A 21,884-nucleotide genomic window follows, 5' to 3' on the forward strand; every position below is an offset into this window, starting at 1 on the left:
ATTGGCTGGTTTAAGTGGCCACTTTACACACTGTGTAACATTCACCATTTTGCCTATGTTTGAACATCCATATTTCTTCAATTCTTCCATTTGTTGATTTTAGTGAAGTTAAAGAGCTGAAACCTTTATTGTTGCGAAGAGATTCATCTGACTGCATTATTTCACATACTAGGCAACGCCTGAAATCAATTCAATTTTTAAACTTCTTCTTGGACCAGTTGGTTTCATTACAATATTTGAGTTTTTACAAATGTTTGTAGACAAAAGACTGGATTTCACCCCCTCGGGAGTCATTAAGATTAACAAATTACAACAGGGATGGAGAATACCTTAAATAAGGGAATTTGGAAGTCTAGGCATTTACAGGGCTCTCGTTTATCATGTCTGACTTACAATATTGTTATAAACAATATTTTGAGTTTGTCAATTTTTTTTTTGATTTTTTAAATTTTGATTAAAAAATTTGGACAAACTCAAAATATTGTTGATAAATCCACCCGGTCCATGTAGAAGTATAGAAATTGAAAAAATAACATTTTCAGGTGTTGCCTAGTATGTAGGTGAAATAATTCAATTAGATGAATCTCACTCGCATAAATAAAGGTTTCAGCTATTTAACTTCGCAAACATCAACAGATTAAAGAATTGAAGGAATATAGATGTTCAAATATGGGCAGAATGGGGAATGTTACACAGTGTGTAAAGTGGTCACTTGAACCAGCCATTGACAGGTCATAAGCCCTGTAGATGCCTAGACTTCTATATTACCTTATTTTAAATGTTCTTCATCTCTGTTGTAATACGTTAATATAAACAGCTCCCCAGGGAGTTGAATCCATTCCTTTATCTATTGTTAATTTCCTGCATACCATGTACTAATTTCTTATTAAATTTTTCTTTGTTATTTCTTTACTTTCTGCTGATTTTATTTCATGTATCTTCTTCTTCTTGAGGTGCCTTGTCAGATCCCCCGACGTGGCGATCACTACAGCGAAAGCATCTCGGTCCTGCGCTACTCCGCAACCAGGACAACTGCTTATTGTATGTATTCGCCATAGTGATTCCTGGGAAAAGATGACCAGAGTGGTTTCCCGTTGCCTTCTCTGGTGGACTTTTCTGTCGGGGTTACCTTCCCTTAGCTGGTTGGTTCCGGCTTGCCGGCGCCAGAAACTCGCCTTTCATCCTCTCGTTATCTGCTGCGATCACACCGTTACGAGTGTGATCCCATTGTCCGGGGTTCGCGACGTGAACGCTAACGAGTAGGACTAGTCAGTAGTGTTGCCGGTGGAATGCAACTTGGCGTTTGCAGCATTTTATAGAATTTAACCATCCAGCTAGATGTGACTCACTGTGGCCCTACTGACAGTTTCATGTATCTATATTTTCTAAACTGTGTACAGGTGTTTTGTTTCATTATAAATTATTTTTCAATATTATTTTATACTTTGTTAAAGGCGTAAGCCGTCGAAATGAATAAATAAATTAAATGTAAAACCAGCGGTCGGCACCGAGACTGAGGCTAATATATTACGTACAGACGGAGTACCAGCTCAGAATTAGTAGATTCCTTTCTCATGTCCACTACTGTGTATACTAAATGTGATTCTATGGCGAGTTTCGCCCAAATGTTGTGATCTGTGTAATTATTTTATAAAGTAAACTATTTATCTTGTTTCTCTATGAATGCATTACGGATTGGCCAGGTTATCGATGAGCCGACAAACCTCAGAGTAATAATGCCCACAAGCTATAGAGGAGCCCAAACGTAGAAAAACCATTCTATGACTATTGGATATTAAGTTAGCTACAGTTCGCAGCAAAGCAATGAGCCATACTCAGGTCGAGAACAGCCAAATGGATATTAATTTGCATTGTAATTACTTTTAAATATGTACCTGTGTATTTATCAGTGCCGGGTTATTCCAATTTATTTTTCTATAATTCGCCTATATTTATTTTATAAAACTGAAAATACAAGTGTGTGTTTATTTTTTTATTTATTTATTCATTCATTTCATACACAATATACTTATGTTACATTGATTGAAACATAAATCCCAACTCCATGGAACCAAAGTCCTGTGTGGAGTTTGTTTGTTTGTCCGTCACATCTTGCCGTAGCGAGTCGTAGCGGCCTGAAATTTGGACACGTCATTTTAGATGCGATTTCAAGGCTAACGTTGCTATTTTCGAGTAAAATTTGAATTGACTTCTACTCGATAAAGACTCAAATTTTGTATGGATGCCTAGTGCGGCCCCAACATATTGCCCGTAATCAACTGTCATTATCAACTGTAAACATACTTTAATTCACAAATTTATCCCCTAAATTGCGATAAAATAATATTTGAAATAAATATTTTGATAAAAGGAAAGTTTTTAAGCAACATAATACACGTGTCGGGACAATAAATGCCAAAAATCAATGTAAATCGTGGGAAAATATTCGTAATCAATTCCCTGTGAAAACTGACTCCTTTAACAGCTTCGACGCTCTGACTGCTGCAACCAAACATACTGCAATTTAGCATAGTGGATTTTTATTTATTTTAATGTAAATATCAAAGTTATTTACAAACAAAGCCAAGCACAGCATCAAAAGCATCTGACAGAACCGTTATGTGTTTGTTGTCAAACAAAACAAAATGGCCGCCAATTAGTTGCTAACCAACATCGCTTGCGTTCTATGAAACATAGTGATAGGGTTTCTCTATAGGTTACGCATTATTACTCTGAGCAACAAACTGTGTAAACAATCTGGAATTCGTTCCATTGTCAACCAAATCTGCGTTGCAGACTGGTCCAGCGACTCCTTCAGGCCGTCCGACACCACCTCCCTTTCGGCATGTCTGGCTGTTTGAATCTCTCCGATGGCCTCTCCTAACGATGCATTCAAATCGAAACATTTACTATGTGTATATCGTTGGTCGATGCGAGCTTGTGTATCAATCTGTAAAATTCCACAAAAATGCAAAATCACACTGCGAGATTGATAGATATTATAATGAAGAAAATATGTGAAAAGAAAATGTGGAACTCTAGACATTCACTGGGATTATGACCTGTGATTGGCTGTGAATACGCAGACAGAGTTTGCATATTTTTGTTACAATTTGAAAACAATTTACAATTTGTAATTACAATATTTTGAGTTTGTCCAAATGTTGGTAGACAAAAGAAAAATTAACAAATTACAACAGGGATGAAGAACATTTTAGAGAAGGGAATATGGAAGTGCAGGCATTTACAACGTTTATGACCTGTCATTGGCTGGTTTAAGTGGCCACTTTACACACTGCGACATTCACTATTCTGCCTATGTTAGAACATCCATATTGCTTCAACTCTTCCATCTGTTGATTTTAGTGAAGTTAAAGAGCCGAAACCTTTATTGTTGCGAAGAGATTCATCTGATTGAATTATTTCACATACTAGGCAACGCCTGATAATAATTTTCCAATTTTTAAACTTCTTCTTGGACCAGTGGGTTTCATAACAATATTTTGAATTTGTCCAAATGTTTGTAGACAAAAGACTGGATTTTACTTATTAAGGAGTCATTAAGATTAACAAATTATCTTAGTAAATGCCTAGACTTCCATATTACCTTTTCTAAAATGTTCTCCATTTCTGTTGTAATTTGTTAATATTAAAATGTTGTCTGTGTCCAGGCGGATGAAGAATACAATTCTTGAACATCAACAATGTTTGAGCATCCATATTTCTTCAATTTTTCCATCTGCTGATTTCAGTGAGGTTAAAGAGCTGAAACGTTTATTGCTGTGAAGAGATTCATCTGATCTGAAAGAATTTAAGGAATATAGATGTTCAAATATGGGCAGAATGGTAAATGTTACAAAGTAAAGTGGCCACTTAAACCAGCCAATGACAGGTCATAAGTCCTGTAGATGCCGAGACTTCTATATTACCTTCTTCAAAATGTTCTTCATCTCAGTTGTAATATGTTAATTTTCACAGCTCGCCAGGGAGTTAAATCCAGTTCTGTCTACAAAAATTTGCACAAACTCAAAATATTGACATTATTTTGAATTTGTCCAAATTTTTGTAGACAAGGACTGGATTCAACTCCCTGGGGAGCTGTTTATATTAACATATTACAACAGAGATGAAGAACATTTAAAAGAAGGTAAGTTAGGAGTCTAGGCATCTACAGGGCTTATGACCTGTCAATGGCTGGTTTAAGTGTAGATGCCTAGACTCCTAAATTACCTTCTCTTAAATGTTCTTCATCTCTGTTGTAATATGTTAATATAAACAGCTCCCCAGGGAGTTGAATCCAGTCCTTGTCTACAAAAATTTGGACAAACTCAAAATATTGTTGATAAATTACCTGGTCCATGAAGAAGTATAGAAATTGAAAAAATAACATTTTCAGGCGTTGCCTAGTCTAGTATGTAGGTGAAATAATTCAATTAGATGAATCTCACCCGCATAAATAAGGGTTTCAGCTCTTTAATTTCACAAACATCAACAGATAAAAGAATTGAAGGAATATAGATGTTATATAAATATAGGCAGAATGGTGAATGTTACACAGTGTGTAAAGTGGCCACTTAAACCAGCCATTGACAGGTCATAAGCCCTGTAGATGCCTAGACTCCTAAATTACCCTCTCTTAAATGTTCTTCATCTCTGTTGTTATATCAAAATATTGTTTATCTAATATATGTTGTGTGTACAAAAAAATGCGGAAATGGCAGTTTCACCATTATTGCATGAACCTGACACATGTTCTTCTTACAAAACTAATGCGAATATGGCAGATTACAAACTACGACATCTTACCAACGATATATATTTAAACCCTGTATCCCCAATCCCTCCTTTTTCATGTGATTTTTAATATTAATAAATGTATACGCTTTTTATAAACATTTACTTAAATCTATCAAATTATTCTAGTCCAATAAAACTATCTCTGCAAATATATTGATGTTATCATTATAACTCTATTTTCTTTGTGTTTAAAGCATTTTTTAATATTTTTTTAAAATATGTATTTGGACCCCTGTATTTAGTAGCCTCGATGGAAGCGAAAAGCGGTTGATGGAAGCCCTGGTATTCTACGTTTTCCTATATGGGGCTGAAAAGTGGACAATGCGTGCCTACGAGATTAAGAGGATCGATGCATTCGAGATGTGGTGTCGGAGAAGGCTGCTGCGAGTGCCTCGGACAGCCAGAAGGACGAATGCATCGGTACTGGAAGAGCTCCATATTACGACTCGTCTATCAGTGGTGTGTTTGAGAAGGATACTGTCTTTCTTCGGACATATTGCTTGCATTTACATGAGCCAGACAATCTAGAAAAGGCAATAATGTCTGGCCGAGTTGAAGGTAGGAGAAGCCGGGGTGGAATCCCATATAGATGGACTGACCAAATAAAGGTGGCTACGGGGCTAAAATTTTATAAGTCAGTACGACAGACTGGAGTGGAACAGACTAATTAGAAGTGTTCATGGTGATCACGATCCTCAGCATTGAGGGTCCGACTTGGAAGAAGAAGAAAGAATTTAGTAGCCTTACATAAGGCTAAGATACTCGGAAAAAATTGTTTATGTTTGTCAACAATATTTTGAGTTTGTCCAAATTTTTGTAGACAAGGACTGGATTCAACTCCCTGGGGAGCTGTTTATATTAACATATTACAACAGAGATGAAGAACATTCAAGAGAAGGCAATATGGAAGTCTAGGCATCTACAGGGCTTATGACCTGTCAATGGCTGGTTTAAGTGGCCACTTTACACACTGTGCAACATTCACCATTCCGCCTATATATGAACATCTATATTCCTTCAATTCTTTCATCTGCTGATATTTGTGAAGTTAAAGAGCTGAAACCTTTATTTATGCGGGTGAAATTCGTCTAATTGAATTATTTCACCTACATACTAGACTAGGCAACGCCTGAAAATATTATTTTTTCAATTTCTATACTCCTTCATGGACCAGGTAATGTCACCATTCCTTCATTTAAACCGATATAGGTAACTTCTCATAGCTCCGGTGAAGATTTGTGTCATTTAAAGTACTTTGGTGATGATGACGGAAGTTTGCCGCATCAGCCAGCGTCGGGTTTACTTGTTTTACCTGTAGAAGAAGCGCGGTAATGATCCTCCCAACGCTGCTGCGTATTTTGTTTTATACAGCGTTTAGCAAAGCTAAGGGGAAATTCTGAGAAGAAAGGTGCCGTTCTTTTACAAGTTGCGGCTCTTGCTCGTTCATCCGCTCTCTCATTTCCTACGACACCAGCATGTCCTCTTATCCAGCATATTTGAATAATCATCCCTCTGATTTTTAGATGCTTAATTTTACTCTGAATATCTACAATTAATGGATTTACCGACCGAGTGTCAGTTATGGCTTGAACGCCCTACATACAGAAGAATTATATATATGGCACAGAATTATAGTAGTCCAGAAACTGCGTACGCGGATCAAACTGAAGCCGACTAAACTGCTCATAAATGTGGTTTTACGTTCTGGCCATTAGTTGTTTTGTAGATGTCGCTTAGCACACAACAGTGCGGTATAGTATATAAAGTCTAAGAGAGAAAGTCAACCATAGGAAACTGGGCTCCATCCAGACAAATAGCTATCAGGGCCCCAATTACAATGGGAAGATAAGGACATCATACCTTCACCATTACGGTATGGTTAATATATAGATAAATTCTCTAGAGCGATTACGAAGATACAATGACGTCCCCCACCTTCAAGTTTTGGGTATGTACATCGATATGAAACAGCTTGCCCACCACATAACGCAAACCGCATTTGAGGACGTAAGTCTCCTCGGCGATGCCCACATACGCCGAAAATTTGCTCGTTGTCAAACGAGAAAAGCTGCCCGAAGGAGTTGTCTGTAATCTGGTAGCCTTAGCATCTTTGTGCTGAAAGAAAGTAATACAGAAGTACATAATACGTTCTTCATTGGATTGAGAAAAGAGGGAAGTGAATTCTTCACTGACTGGGATTAAATTGATTGGACATCATCAATTCACCGAAATGATTACAAAGCCTTTTAAAAGCCTCGAAATTCTTTTTGGAAGCCACCAGATCAGTATATCTGACAGGACCTATAACAGGGCCACGGATAGTAGCGAGAAGCTCCATTTGGTTATCATAGAGAGGGGGAAAAGGACAAGACCACAAAATGTGTTCAAATATCGGTTGGGATATCCGCAGCAGCATAAAGGGGTACTCACCTTGAACAATATTGAAAACAAATAAGTTTTGATTAAATTTACCATGACCTGATAAAAACTGCGTAGTCCAGTGATCGGGGATAACCCAAATAGATTTTTAACGCTGACGGATTTAAGGAAAAAAAAAAGTAACCCTCCCTTAAGGAGAAAATTCCCATCGCGATTGCCAAGCATCAATCGTACGTCACGGTACACATATCTGCGCACTAAAATGACATAGTTTCAGTATGGCGTCATAGTTGAAGATAAAATTCTCCCGACCGATTACGAAGATGTATTACCGATCCCCCCACCATCAAGTTTTGATGTAAGTGTATTGGTTTGTACTGACGGGTTTAGAACCCTTGGTAAGTTTATCTATGTATTAAAAGTGACAAAAGTTTTGTTCTGCCAAGCAATTTTTCATTTACTTACGATTTTTTTTTTTGTTCTGAGTTTGGTAGTTTTTTTTTTAAAACCGTGTTAAAAATATGAGAGAAAAGTAAGTAAATTTTAAAGTCGAATTAAATTCTGACATAACTGTCAGTTTTGAAAATGAGCGGCTAGATGAAAAAAATTATGTCGCTAGATTCTGCCCTATTAACATATAAGTGTATTTAAACGTAAGAAAGTTCCCACTATAAAAAAATAATTTATGATTATATTTTTTCCATGTGTTTTACTATCTTTCTGAGTGTAGGTAGGCCCGCGAACGCAAACGCTCGCCACTGTGGCCACGCTCTTAAAGTTTGTTGGCAAAGACTGGATTTCACCTTCTGGGGAGCTACGAGCTACGTGACAGATCGCAAGCTCTATATTTCTCTAAAATGTTATTCATCTCAGTTGAAATATGTTATACGGATAAATAAATAATTATTTGAAATGAAAAATCACTTCTTCAACTACTTGCCCTGGTTTTGGTTTTGTGAATCAACGCATTATTGTCTATTCCATATTTTTTTTTAAATAAGAATCTTATATACTTTGTCTATGTTTTTTCACAGAATTGTGACGTTCGGTTAGTTGAAGGGTGCGGCCAATTAATATTTGTGCCGTTTAGACCACTTTTTATTAAAATAAAGAGTTTTAACTCTGAGGTAAACAGTACGAGGTAATCATTTTATTCCTGATAAATGTTTTTCTCCTGTACACATTCATTCCATGCGGTACTTACAGTCCTTAAAATTTAACATGATTAAAATGACAGCTGCCAAACTAATCTCAATAGTAAAGAAATTACTGATCACTGATCATGAACTGATCAAATTGATTTTATCAGTTTTTTTATGCAAACATGAAACTCTGTTTCCGAAAATTGATATAAAGACGTAAAAACAAGTCTATTATAGTGTGTCTAAGACAATTATTCACCAAAAAAAAAAACATTTATACTTTTTTCGTGAACAACATCAAATGAATTATTTTTTATTCGATCAATTTACATTGATCAGTTTGTCCCATTTCTAACATTTTTGCAAAATGATGTAACCTTGTAAAAACGACGTTAATAATTTGTTTGTTTTAGTTTTTTTTTTAGTTTTAAAGCTGATTTTATAAATTTATGTTGATTTTTATGTCAAGCATTGTATTAAAACAATAAATTAACGTACCAGATACGAATGATTTTTCGTGTGTCAAAATAAATCACTCCTTAGACGTTACTACAAAGTTAGGTCGTCACTTTTGCTGACAACTGTCTGACAATTCTAATCAAGCCATATTTTAAGGACTATAGTAATTGAGACTATTAGGACAAGACGTATGATATGAAAGTAAAGTGGTACAGGTAATTTGAAAAAGAAAATGGTGTCTTACACGCGGTAACAATTATTAAAGAATTTAATTGTACGGTCAAGTTTCTCCAAAATGTGCGGTAAAAATAATAAATTCATCAATTTCTAACTTGTGTTTACAGTCGGTACATGAGCAAAAGACGGAATATTCTAAAAAGCAGACTTTCGGAAAAAAACACGGAGACACATTTTAATAATTCCTTTTCCATAATTTATAAAAAACATTAACTCGCCGCTCATAATTCACGTGTGCGTCCCCATCACTGTCAGCAACCGACTGAATTTTTTTCACACGCCGGCTGCAGAGCAGCGTCTCTGTCTTCCTTGTTATGTGTTCTATCTTCGTGCTCTCTCTAATACAGATGTATTGCTGTATTTGCGGACATCATTCTTCGGGTGGCAAGGTTAAATATTTTTTGCATAAAATCCAGCATAGTTATACAAATTTTACTTTCCAAATCCGGTGTGAAAAGTCCATTTGAAGATTACGAAAAATATAACTTTATCATTAAAAAAAATAGAGGGATATATCAAATCTTGTATTGTATGTCGACTAGTGTGACATCACAAATAATGACAAAACAAACATTACAAATGTTGAATAGACCAAATTTTTATTTACAATGAATATAAATTATGCTATTTAATTCTAAAATATGTATCATTTATATTATGGGGTTTATAGGCTGTTGATCGATGACACACAAACGATGATTTCACCTGAAATATAGATCAACGGCCGATGAAGCAAGTCATCATTTTATATTGAATACAATACATTATTTAAATTTATTTCAACAGGGAAAAGATTTTTGAGAAGGGAATATGGAAGTCTAGGCATTTACAGGGCTTGTGATCTGTCATTGGCTGGTTTAAGTGGCCACATTACACACCGTGTAACATTCACCATTCTGCCCATGTTTGAGCATCCACATTTCCTCAGCTCTTCCATCTGTTGACTTTTGTGAAGTTAAAGAGCTGAAACCTTTATCACGCGGGTGAGATTCATCCGGCTGAACCAAATCACCTAATAGTTAAAGCCTGAAAACAATTTTTCAATTTTAATGCTTCTTCTTTTACCAGGTAGTTAATTCAACAATGTTTGAGTATGTCCAAATGCTTGCAGACTGGCTGGATTTCCTCCCTAGGGACTTATTCATATTTCAATTTATTTCAACAGAGGGAAAACATTTTTGAGAAGGAAGTGAATGTTACACAGTGTGTAAAGTGGCTACTTAAACCAGCCAATGACAGGTCATAAGCCCTGTAAATGCCTAGAATTCCATATTCCCTTCTCAAAATATTTTATTCCCTCTCTGTTGAAATAAATTTAAATATGAACAACTCCCTAGGGAGGAAATCCAGCCAGTCTGCAAGCATTTGGACATAATTAAACATTGTCGAATTAACTACCTGGTAAAAGAAGAAGTATAAAAATTGGAAAATTGTTTTCAGGCGTTGCCTAGTAGGTGATTTGGTTCAGCCGGATGAATCTCACCCACGTGATAAAGGTTTCAGCTCTTTTACTTCACAAAAGTCAACAGATGGAAGAGTTGAGGAAATGGGGACGTTCAAACATGGGCAGAATGGTGAATGTTACAAAGTGTGTAAAGTGGCCACTTAAACCAGCCAATGACAGGTCATAAGCCCTGTAAATGCCTAGACTTCCATATTTCAATTTATTTCAACAGAGGGAAAACATTTTTGAGAAGGAAGTGAATGTTACACAGTGTGTAAAGTGGCTACTTAAACCAGCCAATGACAGGTCATAAGCCCTGTAAATGCCTAGAATTCCATATTCCCTTCTCAAAATATTTTATTCCCTCTCTGTTGAAATAAATTTAAATATGAACAACTCCCTAGGGAGGAAATCCAGCCAGTCTGCAAGCATTTGGACATAATTAAACATTGTCGAATTAACTACCTGGTAAAAGAAGAAGTATAAAAATTGGAAAATTGTTTTCAGGCGTTGCCTAGTAGGTGATTTGGTTCAGCCGGATGAATCTCACCCACGTGATAAAGGTTTCAGCTCTTTTACTTCACAAAAGTCAACAGATGGAAGAGTTGAGGAAATGGGGACGTTCAAACATGGGCAGAATGGTGAATGTTACAAAGTGTGTAAAGTGGCCACTTAAACCAGCCAATGACAGGTCATAAGCCCTGTAAATGCCTAGACTTCCATATTCCCTTCTCAAAATATTTTATTCCTTCTCGGTGGAAATAAATTTAGATTTTATTTTAGCTTAATTTAATATTAAATTCACCGCGAGGCAAAGTCAGCAGGGCACAGGAGATGTGAAAGAAGGATGAGAAAAAATTAACACCAAACAATAAACCCTCATTTGATGTCCATTTGTTTGACTTTCTTTTAAAGACAGTTGATTCAGCGTTCATTGATTATTGCTGCATTAAAAACATCATTTTTTATTTTCAGTTGTAATTCTGCGATTGAGGATGGGGTGTAATCAATCAGCGTGGTGTAAGGAAGCCTCGGTCGAGGAAGGTCCGGCAATTTCTGATGATGAGATATTCAACTATCGTAGAATGGGCGACATGGGATGGAACGAACGCGAGGCACTAAAAAATGCACCGCCCAATGCCCCAAAACAACGGTACGAACAAGGCATGAGTTCCGCGTTATGAAAATTACTCGAGGATAACGAACTGGACTCCAGCGAAATCGAACCAGGAGATGTATCTGCAGAGTCACCAGGCGCCGACGTTAGTTCGCCCGAACCCGACAACCAAAACGCCCAGGACTCGCATTCTTTTCAAACCAAAGTGACTTGTACAGATTGCTTGTATTCCGCAAGTTCGCTCGACGTTCTCATAACTCAAATGTTCGACTATAATTGCCCAGATGAAAATAACTCTTGCGACAGCTGTTTGTTTAAACCCGTCGGTAGCAGCCGGTTGCCAGAACCTGAGAAGTCTCTCTCAACCGAATCGAGCAATGAGGATTTGTCCGTCCGCGATTGTCAAATTGCTTCGAAAATAAAAGATGGCGTCCAATGCTTGCGATGCTTTTTAGAAAACTGGAATAACCGTCTCGTCTGCCTTCACACGGGAACCCTGCGTGAGAATGACAACGAATTTTCGTGCAACAAATGCGTCTTCAAATCGCGGGATTTCAGTCAGTTCAGACAACACGTAATGCTATCGCACGGTGCTGAATACAACGCCATCAAATATATATCCGAGAATCCATTTTCTTGCACTGAATGCTCTTACACGTGTTCTAAATTAAGCGACTTCAACAAACACATGGAATTCGACCACGGCGGTCGTAGATTTCGATGTCAAAAATGTCCCTACCAATGCTCTAGTCATAATCTTTTTCAAAGGCATGGAAATACCTGTTTGAAAAAAGTCTGTAAGAAAGCCAAACCTTTTCAAAGAAGACCGCGGCCGCTGCCTGCTGCGAAGCCGCGCGGAAGCTACACTTACGCTTTTAAAAAAATATTCCCTATCAAAGACAAGTTTTTTTGTGAATTGGACTCTTGTAAATTCCAGGGCTCCACCGACAGTATTTTAAAAAGGCATAAGATGTTTTGTCACCGTTCGAGAAATATAAAACATGAGTGCAAAAAGTGCATGTTCTTTTGTTATAATAACGAAAGTAGATTCGAGTTTCACGAAAGACGTTCTCACGCTAAGGGGGGTAACTTCAGTCTGGATCTAAGCAAGTTCAAACCCGTTTTATACTGCAGCGAATGCTCTTTCAAAAGCTCAAACGAGGTTCTGATAAAGAAACACGTTATGACGTTTCACTCAACAGAGGCTTCAGTCTCATCTGATCCGTCGGTCAGCAAGAACGTGGCAGACAGCGAACGAAAAACTCGCGTAGAAATATCTTTAGCTCGGCGTAAGAAAGGCGATATCTTCAGCTGTACTGCATGTCAATTTGCAACCAAAAAAGAAGATTTGTTAATGAAGCACTATGATGTCTGCCATTCCACTGAAAACAAGTCGTTTGTTTGTGCGCACTGCTCGCTCGAGTTCAAGAACAGGAGCCTCTTAGTGCGTCACATTGTTAACTCGCACGATACGGGCATTAAGAAATTCTCTTGCGAGGCGTGTCCATTTTCTACATTCAATCAAAGCTTTTATAAATATCATTGCCACGCTTCTCACAGACAATACATATTGTTCAATAACGATCCGAATTGGGCAAACGAATATGAAAGAAAGCAGGATGCTCAGGTCTCTACTTAATCATGAGTTTACCAACGCAAAAAAAAAACATTCAAAACATGTTTAATTGCATACATTTAATTATTTGATTTTTAATATATATATTGAATTATTGAGATCGCAAGATCACCTTCTACGAAATGAAGAAACTCTCGTGCAACCGAGATCTGAGTATAAGCATAAGATGGAGAGCTATTAAAGCCTATGTACTGTCGGGTTGCTGTGTGCTCCTCTCCGGGAGGGTTGGATCCTCAAAATCTCATCGCTGAACAAGCCTTTGAACTACGGGTATGCAGAAGAATGGTGCGAATCATATGGACTGATAGTGTCTCCAATGAAGCGGGTTTAAACACCGCGAATGAAGAGAGGGAGTTTCCGACCGCTGTTACAAGAGGAAAAGCCTCATACTTATCACATATTTTGACATGAGAATATGCCTTCCTTCAACTTCTGCCTACGCATTGATGTCTACAAGAAATGTATAAAATATTAAGTTGTCTGTATTAATTGTATTCCAAAGATCATATTTCAGTACTTTAAATAATTGTATTTTAAAAATGATTAAAAGTATTAGAATGTCTATTAAAAGTGTAAAAGAAGATATTTTAGTGTGTACAAAAATGTTCCATAGTTAAAAAAATATTATATTCGATGTAATAAAATATTTCGATATCTTTTAAAACTATACTCCGTAGATGACAAGAAACGTTTTGGTGTCTACAATAAATGTATTCTGTAATTAAATGAAAATATTTTGGTGTCAATTTTTTTTCCATAGTTATAGATCTTCGTTCTAATTCTCAAGGCACTCTCTTAATACCCATCCACAATTCCTCTTTCTTCTCTAACTCATATAGTGTCCATGCGGCTCGACTGTGGAATCATCTCCCATCCACCATCAAAGATGTTACTACATTATCTCTGTTTAAATCACGTCTGAAAAAACATCTCCTTTCTCTTCCTTAATCTCGCCTCCTTTCCTTTTTTCTCTTTCCTCTTTTTTCCCTTTTCCCATTGAGTAATAGTTTTGATTTAAGGTAATGTATAAACAAATACGTTTATTTCTATTTTTATATATCTTTAGCTTTTTAATCTTTTTTTTCTATTGAATATGTTCTGTAACTTGAATTATAAAAATAAAACTTTTATTTTATTGGTTGGTTGGAAGAAATTGTCATTTGGCAATAAGCCCGCCAATGTACAAATAACATTATGTACAAAAAGTTAAATAAATTAATTAATTAAAATAGAAAGACAGACAGGCCTGGATTAACACCACCTAGATTCAAGTCCCTTGGTACTAAAATCATGTAGGCCAATTTTTTGACGTTTCTAACGCCATTTTTTTAGGTTATGAATAATTTACCTATTGGTCTTTAAAAAAATCTGACACCAAGGTAACCGAGGACCTCTGAATGCTGCCGTCATAATAAATAAACACGTTACTACATAAAACTAGAAAATAAATATTTTGTAACTCGGCAATTAAAAAATTCGCTGTGTAAAAAATACTAGAAAAATTAAGTATATTATTATGCGACAGTATGTATTATGGTTTTCCCTAACGGAATATATGTATTGATTTTAATAAATTTTATGTTATATATTTGAAAATTAACATTTTCTTTTTAGTACAAGAAAATATGTTATACTGCAATGAAAAGACGTTTCTGGCTAGAAACGCCCTTTTTATTTAGTAATTAAGTAAATGTCTTTCTTTCTTGTAAATATGCCAATAGATTAAACTCAACTTAATAAAATAGACGTTTCTGGCCATTTACTGCTTTTCAAACTTGTAACGCCGACCTAATAATCAATTAACTTCGAAATTACCAGCCGATCTTAAATTTAATTGAATACGAGTAGGTACCTACATTCATTTCAGATGTTTTTAAAAACAGAATAGAAGAAAAAATAAGTATTTTAATCAGTCTTTTATAATTATGTAAGTCAGAACAGCCTTTTGTATTTAGAAATCTTCAAGACTTTTTGCAGTTAAGTCTCATTATTCATTAGTGAAAATAATAGGCTTGTGGTTATTTTAGGAAGATAATTCAAGTGCCAGTAGATGCGTACTTTTTTCCTGATTCCAAATATCTATTTAACTCATTTACGAAAAAAAATGTTAGACGCGTCCTTCTTTCTTATGACGGCAGTAAAACTATTCATATTTTTCAAATAATAAATACCAAAATTAAATACGTGTCATTCATAAAGACGGCCTTTTCATCATCGGTCAGCGCGTTTGCCGGCCATGCAAGAGGTCTCGGGTTCGATTCCCGACATGGTTGATACGAAATATTTATTAGAAAGGGTGTTTTCACATCATATTTCATAGTCCCTGGACTGGAGCATAAGACTGATCATCGTACCTTCATGTAGCAAAAGTAAGAGCAAACAAACCATCACACAATTTCTTCGTAGGGGTAGGCAGAGAGGATGGAGCGGTACATCACTTTGTCTTTGCCTTTAGACTTCGTTTCATCTATATTCATACATCTTCTCATGCACGCACGCTGATTATTCCTACTCTTGACATGTCCATCTTTAAGTGTTTGATAGACTCCATCGTTTCATGTCTTTCTCGGTCTTCCTCGTTTTCTGCCTACATCGACATTCGCATCGTGGATCCTTTAAGCCGTTCTTTCGCTGTCCATTCGCTCTACATGTCCAAACCAACGCAGCGCCCCTTTCTTGATTCAGTCGATAATGCGTGTCTCAGCCTGACATAGTTCACGGATCTTGACATTCGCCTGAGGCATCGCGCGTAAGAAAGCATTTGCACATCCAACTTCCCGTAGCGCTAAACCCCCTCACCCACAAAAATAAACTTTAAGAATGTTGCCTAAACTATATAATGTTATTCTTACAGGTTTTTATCTGCTTTTCAAATGTTTCCAGAAGGTAAAAAAAGCGTAAAACATCTTAAAAGATTTCAATATTTTATATTTTTTTTAAATGATAACATAATTTAATTACAAACATATTTTTTTTCCACTGTACCTGTATTTCATTGCTGGCTTTTTTCAGATACTTTATAAATTATATTTACTTTTCTAAATTGTTTGACGTCATCTTTAAACACTAGGTACTTTTAAAAATGTGACTAGGTAAAAAATATAATCGCTATAAATGTTAACATATTACAACAGAGATGAAGAACATTAAAGAGAAGGTAATATAGAAGTCTAGGCATCTACAGGGCTTAGGACCTGTCAATGGCTGGTTTAAGTGGCCACTTTACACACTGTGTAACATTAATTAACATTAAATAACACCAACAGATTGAAGAATTGAAGGAATATAGATGTTCCTTTGAACAATGGGCGAAATGGAGAATGTTACACAGTACGTAAAGTGGTCATTTAAACCAGCCAATGACAGGTCATAAGCCCTGCAGATGCCCAGACTTCTATATTACCTTGGCTTAAATGTTCTGAACCTCTGTTGTAATATTTCCATATTAACAGCTCCCCAGGGAGTTGAATCCAGTCCATGTCTACAAAAATTTGGACAAACTAAAAATGTTATTGAATTTAAATTTTTTCATTCATTGTTAATTGGGAGCTGTTATTATCAATAATTTATAAAGGATATATTAATTAATAATTAAAAAAAAAAAAATTCATAATTACAGAATCATTCAAGGTTTAGTAAAATTTACATTTTTAGTAATTTCAATTCAAGAACTTTCTAACCAACGTGATTTAACGAATGGCGAATCAAATCTTCTTTTTCAGGAAACGTGTTTCCACAATCTGAACATGAGAATGATTTCTTGCTGGCATGGCTTAAGATGTGTGATTTTAAAAATCTTCTCCGAGAACATTTGAATTGACACTGTGAGCATGAGAATGGTTTCGCCCCAGTATGAGTTAACATGTGTCTTTTCAAACGCCACTTACGTGAACACTTAAATTGACACTCTAAGCATGATAAGGCCTCCGTGGTGTAGTGGTCAAGACGCTTGACTCACAGACGGAAGGTTCCGGGTTCGATTCCCGGTGAGAACACAAAAATTAAGTGTGATTTTTCTCAAGCCTGGGTGTTCTGTGATGTAATTCACCGCTGTAATTGGGCCTCCTGGCCTGTTGTGGTGCAAAAATAAAAAAAAAAAAAATAAAAATAAAAAAAAAATAATGGTTTCTCGCTTGTATGAGTTGACATATGTGATTTTAAATGACCTTTCTGAGAACACTTAAATTGGCACTCTGAGCATGAGAAAGGTTTCTCACCAGTGTGAGTTAACATGTGACGTTTTAAAGTACCTATTTGAGAAAACTTCAATGGGCACTTTGAGCATGAGAATGGTTTCTCACCGGTATGAGATGACATGTGAGAGTTTAAAGTACATTTATGAGAACACTTAAATAAGCACTCTGAGCATGAGAATGGTTTCTCACCAGTGTGAATTAAAATGTGAGATTTCAAAGAACTTTTATGGGAAAATTTGTATTGGCACACTGAGCATGAAAATTGTTTTTCACCGGTATGAGTTAATATGTGTGATTTCAAATGAAATTTACGTGAACATTTAAATTGACACTCTGGGCATGAGAATGGTTTCTCACCTGTATGAGTAATCATGTGTGATTTTAAATGACTTTTCCGATAACTTTTAAATTGGCACTCTGAGCATGAGAATGGTTTTTCACCAGTATGAGATATCATGTGATATTTTAAAGTACCTATATGAGAACACTCAAATTGGCACTCTGAACATGATAAAGATTTCGCTTCGATATGAGTTAACATGTGAGATTTCAAATGACATTTACGTGCAAATTTGAATTGACACATAGAGCATGAGAATGGTTTTTCACCGGTATGCGTTGACATGTGTGATTTTAAATGACCTTTTTGAGAAAACTTACATTGGCACTCTGAGCACGAGAATGGTTTCTCACCGGTATGAGTTGACATGTGGGATTTTAAATGACTTTTCTGAGCACATTTAAATTGGCACTCCGAGCATGAGAATGGTTTCTCACGAGTATGAGTTAACAACTGAGTTTTTAATGTACATTTTTTAGAACTTTTGAATTGGCACTCTGGGCATGAGAATGGTTTCTCACCGGTATGCTTTGACATGTGTGCTTTTAAATGACTTTTCTGAGAAGATTTATATTCACACTCTGAGCATGAAAATTGTTTCTCGCCGGTATGAGTTGTGTGTTGTTGCAAACGACTCTTATTCAGACTTTTATGACACACCAAACAGACGAAATATTTCTGGCTTGCTTGCAAACCTGAAACAAAAACAACAATAAAGCATGAAACTTCTTTCAATCATATTTTTATTATTTTGTTGGTTTATTTACCAACGAAAAATAAATACGGATAAAACGTTGAATTATTTCTCAAATAAAACGATCTTGTGACTAGCGACTCTATAAGGCTCAAGGAAGCTAGAAACGTCTCAACTTTTTAGGATAGATGACCCACGGCTGTGGCTTCCACAAACTTCATTGTAGTAATATTTTTGATACGTGGCATTAATAATACAACTCTGCTGCCACGCAATATTATGTCATAAACTATGCAACTTCAGTTGAAGTCCTCTACATACCACCATCTATAGTTCACATGCAAAATCTCAGAGCAGATAATGTGGAAGGGAGTATAAACGTGAAACCGTCCATTTTACCCGCTTTTTTGCAATTATGTTGATTTTCTCCAAAATTTTGTATCTTGTGCTTTACTTTTTAATTACGAAGAATGACCTTGGTAATCATTGAATTGGGTTACAATTGTAAATTCAGTCATATTTAAATGCAATTTCAAGCAATTTAAAATTTTGATGCCGTCAAAATTACCCGCATGTTCCTCCACGTTTGCCCGCAACCATTATTTGTTTAACTGTAGCTCATATAGCGTTCTTGTCTAAGAACTACTTTATTGAATTACTAATTCAAGTGAGCAATTGTCGTTTGAGCATATTTTCAATAGCTAACTAATAAAATATTCGTCTAAAAACAATTGGGCAAATTTTACTTCTTTTCATACAAGGCTTATAATATAGGCCTTAGGATTGTCAAAGCCTGGTGGATAACTTAAGAAAAATCAATAAATCTTGTTTATTTAAAGAAATGTTTTATTTAAGTACACATGCCAATGATCTTAGTCTTAATTACCTAAATGACATTTTTAATATCAGGTAGGTACACACATTTATCGAAATGGCAAATACTTATACCTATGTTGTGAGAAATAATAACTGTTTCAGGAATATAGTTAACGAACAACTTAGAAGGTTAAAACTAGACGACATCAATTAAAAAAAATGATATAATTATTTCGGAATCTAAATCCATAGCTACGAGAGTGAAAAATTATTGTTTGAGGGTGGATAATAACTGAGGCTGGTTATTCAGATATAATGAAAATGATCTTATATAGAAACAAATTGTTTACCACACAAAAAATGAGAAATGTTTCAGAATCTATCAAAAAGGAATACAAAAACACATTATCAAATGAATTAAGAAAGGCAAAGAAGAATTAAATTACATTATCCACAATAATGATAATATTTTTGAAAATCTAAAATACCTAATGTGTGCAAAACCTTTATAATAGTTTCAATTTGATTTAAACTAATTATTAAAATAAGAAAGTGAGAACCCTAACACATTTTTTCGTTTGGGCAAAATTGACAACCCAGAGGCTGAACTTATGCCTTTTATTTTCCCATCGTCATAATTCTTGATTTAAGCTACGAACAGCACATAATATAAACAGGAAATTATCTAAAAACCTTTGTCTATATTATGCATCAAGAAAAAATTACCTGTGTCTTTGCTATCGAGCAGTATATTAAAAAAACACGGAGTCGTAATTGGCCCGCAACAAATTACACGCGCACTTTGACAGGTTCTGCCAAGCCACTGAGTAAAGTTAGTGACTAAAGCTTCTGAGGGAAGTTAGTGACATAAATCTACTTTCGTCCTTATTGTACAAAATTTACGGAAATCAAATGGAAATATATTTTTTTAAAGGTTGATCATAGATTAGACTTTTTGGGCAAAATATCCATCCAGCGCAAAATTGGACGGTTTTGCGGTACTTACTTGAGGCAGTTTCCTTGTTACAAGAGGATTCCAAACACTGTTGCTTAATGTCAGGATAATCAATATCCGTTTCCGTGTGGCTAAATATATTACTGGCTATCATAGGCCGGTCAGTACTGGTCCCCGGTTCAGACTTCACGGTTGCGACACCTAGATCTTCACTTTTGTGAAGCCATGACGCCTTTTCCCCAGTATGGAGAACATCTCCTTCCATATAGCTAGTTCCCGGTTCAGCCTTCACGGTAGCAACATCTGGCTCCTCGCTTCTGTAAGGCCATGACGCCCCTTCCTCAGTATGGAGATTATCACCATCTACATCGCTAGTCTCCAGTTCAGCTTTGATTTTCGCGGAAGCGACGTCCATAATTTTGATAATTTGTTCTGCAAATACCCAATAAAAATTATTTACTAAATGTTCTCAAATATTTGTATATAACCAATTACCGACTTTTCTATGTCTACCGGTTTCGAGACGTATCCTTTTTACTCTACTTTTTTCATTAATTCTCAAAAAAGAGATTATTTTCGTAATTTAATCAGTGCATGTTTGTCCTAATCCGTGCATGTGCTTAATAAAATGCATGTCGTGTTTGAATTTATATTTTTGTGCAACAACTACGGTGAAGGTGTATAGTGGGTTTTGCATGTTGGTTTAATTGGTGTCCTGACGAAGAGACGGGTACGTCTCGAAATCGGTAGACATAGAAAAGTCGGAAAGTGGTTATATACAAATATTTAATAACATTTAGTAAACTGTTTAACCACTAAGTTAATGCTTTAAATATTAACAATAAAAATGATTTATTTTAAAAAAATTAATCAAAAATTAATTAAAGTTTCGTTAACTTTTAAAATAATGAAAGTTCACACACATGATGCTGGAATAAAGGAAGCTCATTTTTACGTCCTGTTGCGTATTCTGGAAGAACAAATGGTCTGTGTTGCCTAGCTCTTAAATAGTCACTCGGTACATTTAATTTTAAGCGCTCCAAAATGCAATTGTAAATTAACCCGTCCAGAAGTTAAAAAGCCACCATAAGCGATAATATAATGGCACCGCCACTGCGATTTCATTTTATGTCACTCGATAGCTCTATTCCTGTATAATAATAAGATGCAACTGACGGTTGTCTATGGTTGGGGCGAGCGACATTTGTCACATCGTCCAGCGGTGCCCGCGGGCCGAGTAGTCCCGGGGAAGGCGCAAGGAGCGGGAGAATTCACCTTTAGCTAAGACGCTCGCCTCTGGATTGGTTCCGGTGAGATTACAAAAAACTAATTGAGAATTTACTCAATCCGGGGTGTATTCCATCACTTTAATTAGGGCCCGTGGCTTGATGCGGTACTACGAATCAAATACATATGTTTTACTTTACATATTCGAATTATTACTTACTTTTTACGGCGTTTTGTAGGTTAAAACTTCGTTTGATCGTCCGATAAAATTGTAATTGATTCGTTTATAATCCACGAGACAGGAACGCGTCCTTAGCGCTTGACAGCCAAACCACAGATGAAATTTATTGTAAAGAGCGATGTTTCATTCGAATGAAAATAATCTAATGCATTCAATTACTAAATTCATTAAAATGATAGTCCGAATGCAGTAATTCATTCGAGT

The 21,884-nt window shown here is 35.9% G+C and overlaps 1 protein-coding gene and 1 long non-coding RNA gene across 2 annotated transcripts; one reads left to right on the forward strand and one right to left on the reverse strand.

Moving 5' to 3' along the window:
• The first annotated feature begins 8,199 nt into the window (after nucleotides 1-8,199).
• On the forward strand, nucleotides 8,200-13,957 carry LOC148271378 (uncharacterized). Its single transcript, XR_015825113.1, has 2 exons — nucleotides 8,200-8,317; nucleotides 11,434-13,957. It is a non-coding gene; the product is annotated as an uncharacterized LOC148271378 (long non-coding RNA).
• Nucleotides 13,958-14,462: 505 nt separating this feature from the next.
• LOC148271379 (uncharacterized) lies at nucleotides 14,463-21,764 on the reverse strand. The gene is made up of 4 exons (XM_088241458.1): nucleotides 21,660-21,764; nucleotides 20,264-20,644; nucleotides 17,359-18,442; nucleotides 14,463-14,493 (listed from the first exon to the last, which is right to left on the reverse strand). Exons 2-4 carry the CDS (start codon nucleotides 20,625-20,627, stop codon nucleotides 14,463-14,465), a joined length of 1,479 nt encoding a protein of 492 aa, XP_088097584.1. The 5' UTR covers nucleotides 20,628-20,644; nucleotides 21,660-21,764.
• Between the last annotated feature and the right edge of the window lie 120 nt (nucleotides 21,765-21,884).

The sequence above is a fragment of the Micrasema longulum genome, unplaced genomic scaffold (assembly GCF_059751315.1).
Source record: "Micrasema longulum isolate JH-2025_06_02 unplaced genomic scaffold, ASM5975131v1 h1tg002908l, whole genome shotgun sequence".
Lineage (NCBI taxonomy): Eukaryota > Metazoa > Arthropoda > Insecta > Trichoptera > Brachycentridae > Micrasema > Micrasema longulum.

Coding starts and splice junctions, on each gene's coding strand:
- LOC148271379 (XM_088241458.1), bottom strand. CDS start 20,627: ATGGACGTCGCTTCCGCGAAAATCAAAGCTGAACTGGAGACTAGCGAT. Junction 18,443..20,263: donor TAACAAGGAAACTGCCTCAA/GTAAGTACCGCA, acceptor TTTTTGTTTCAG/GTTTGCAAGCAAGCCAGAAA. Junction 14,494..17,358: donor GGTCATTTAAAATCACATAT/GTCAACTCATAC, acceptor ACATGATTTTAG/TACCAAGGGACTTGAATCTA.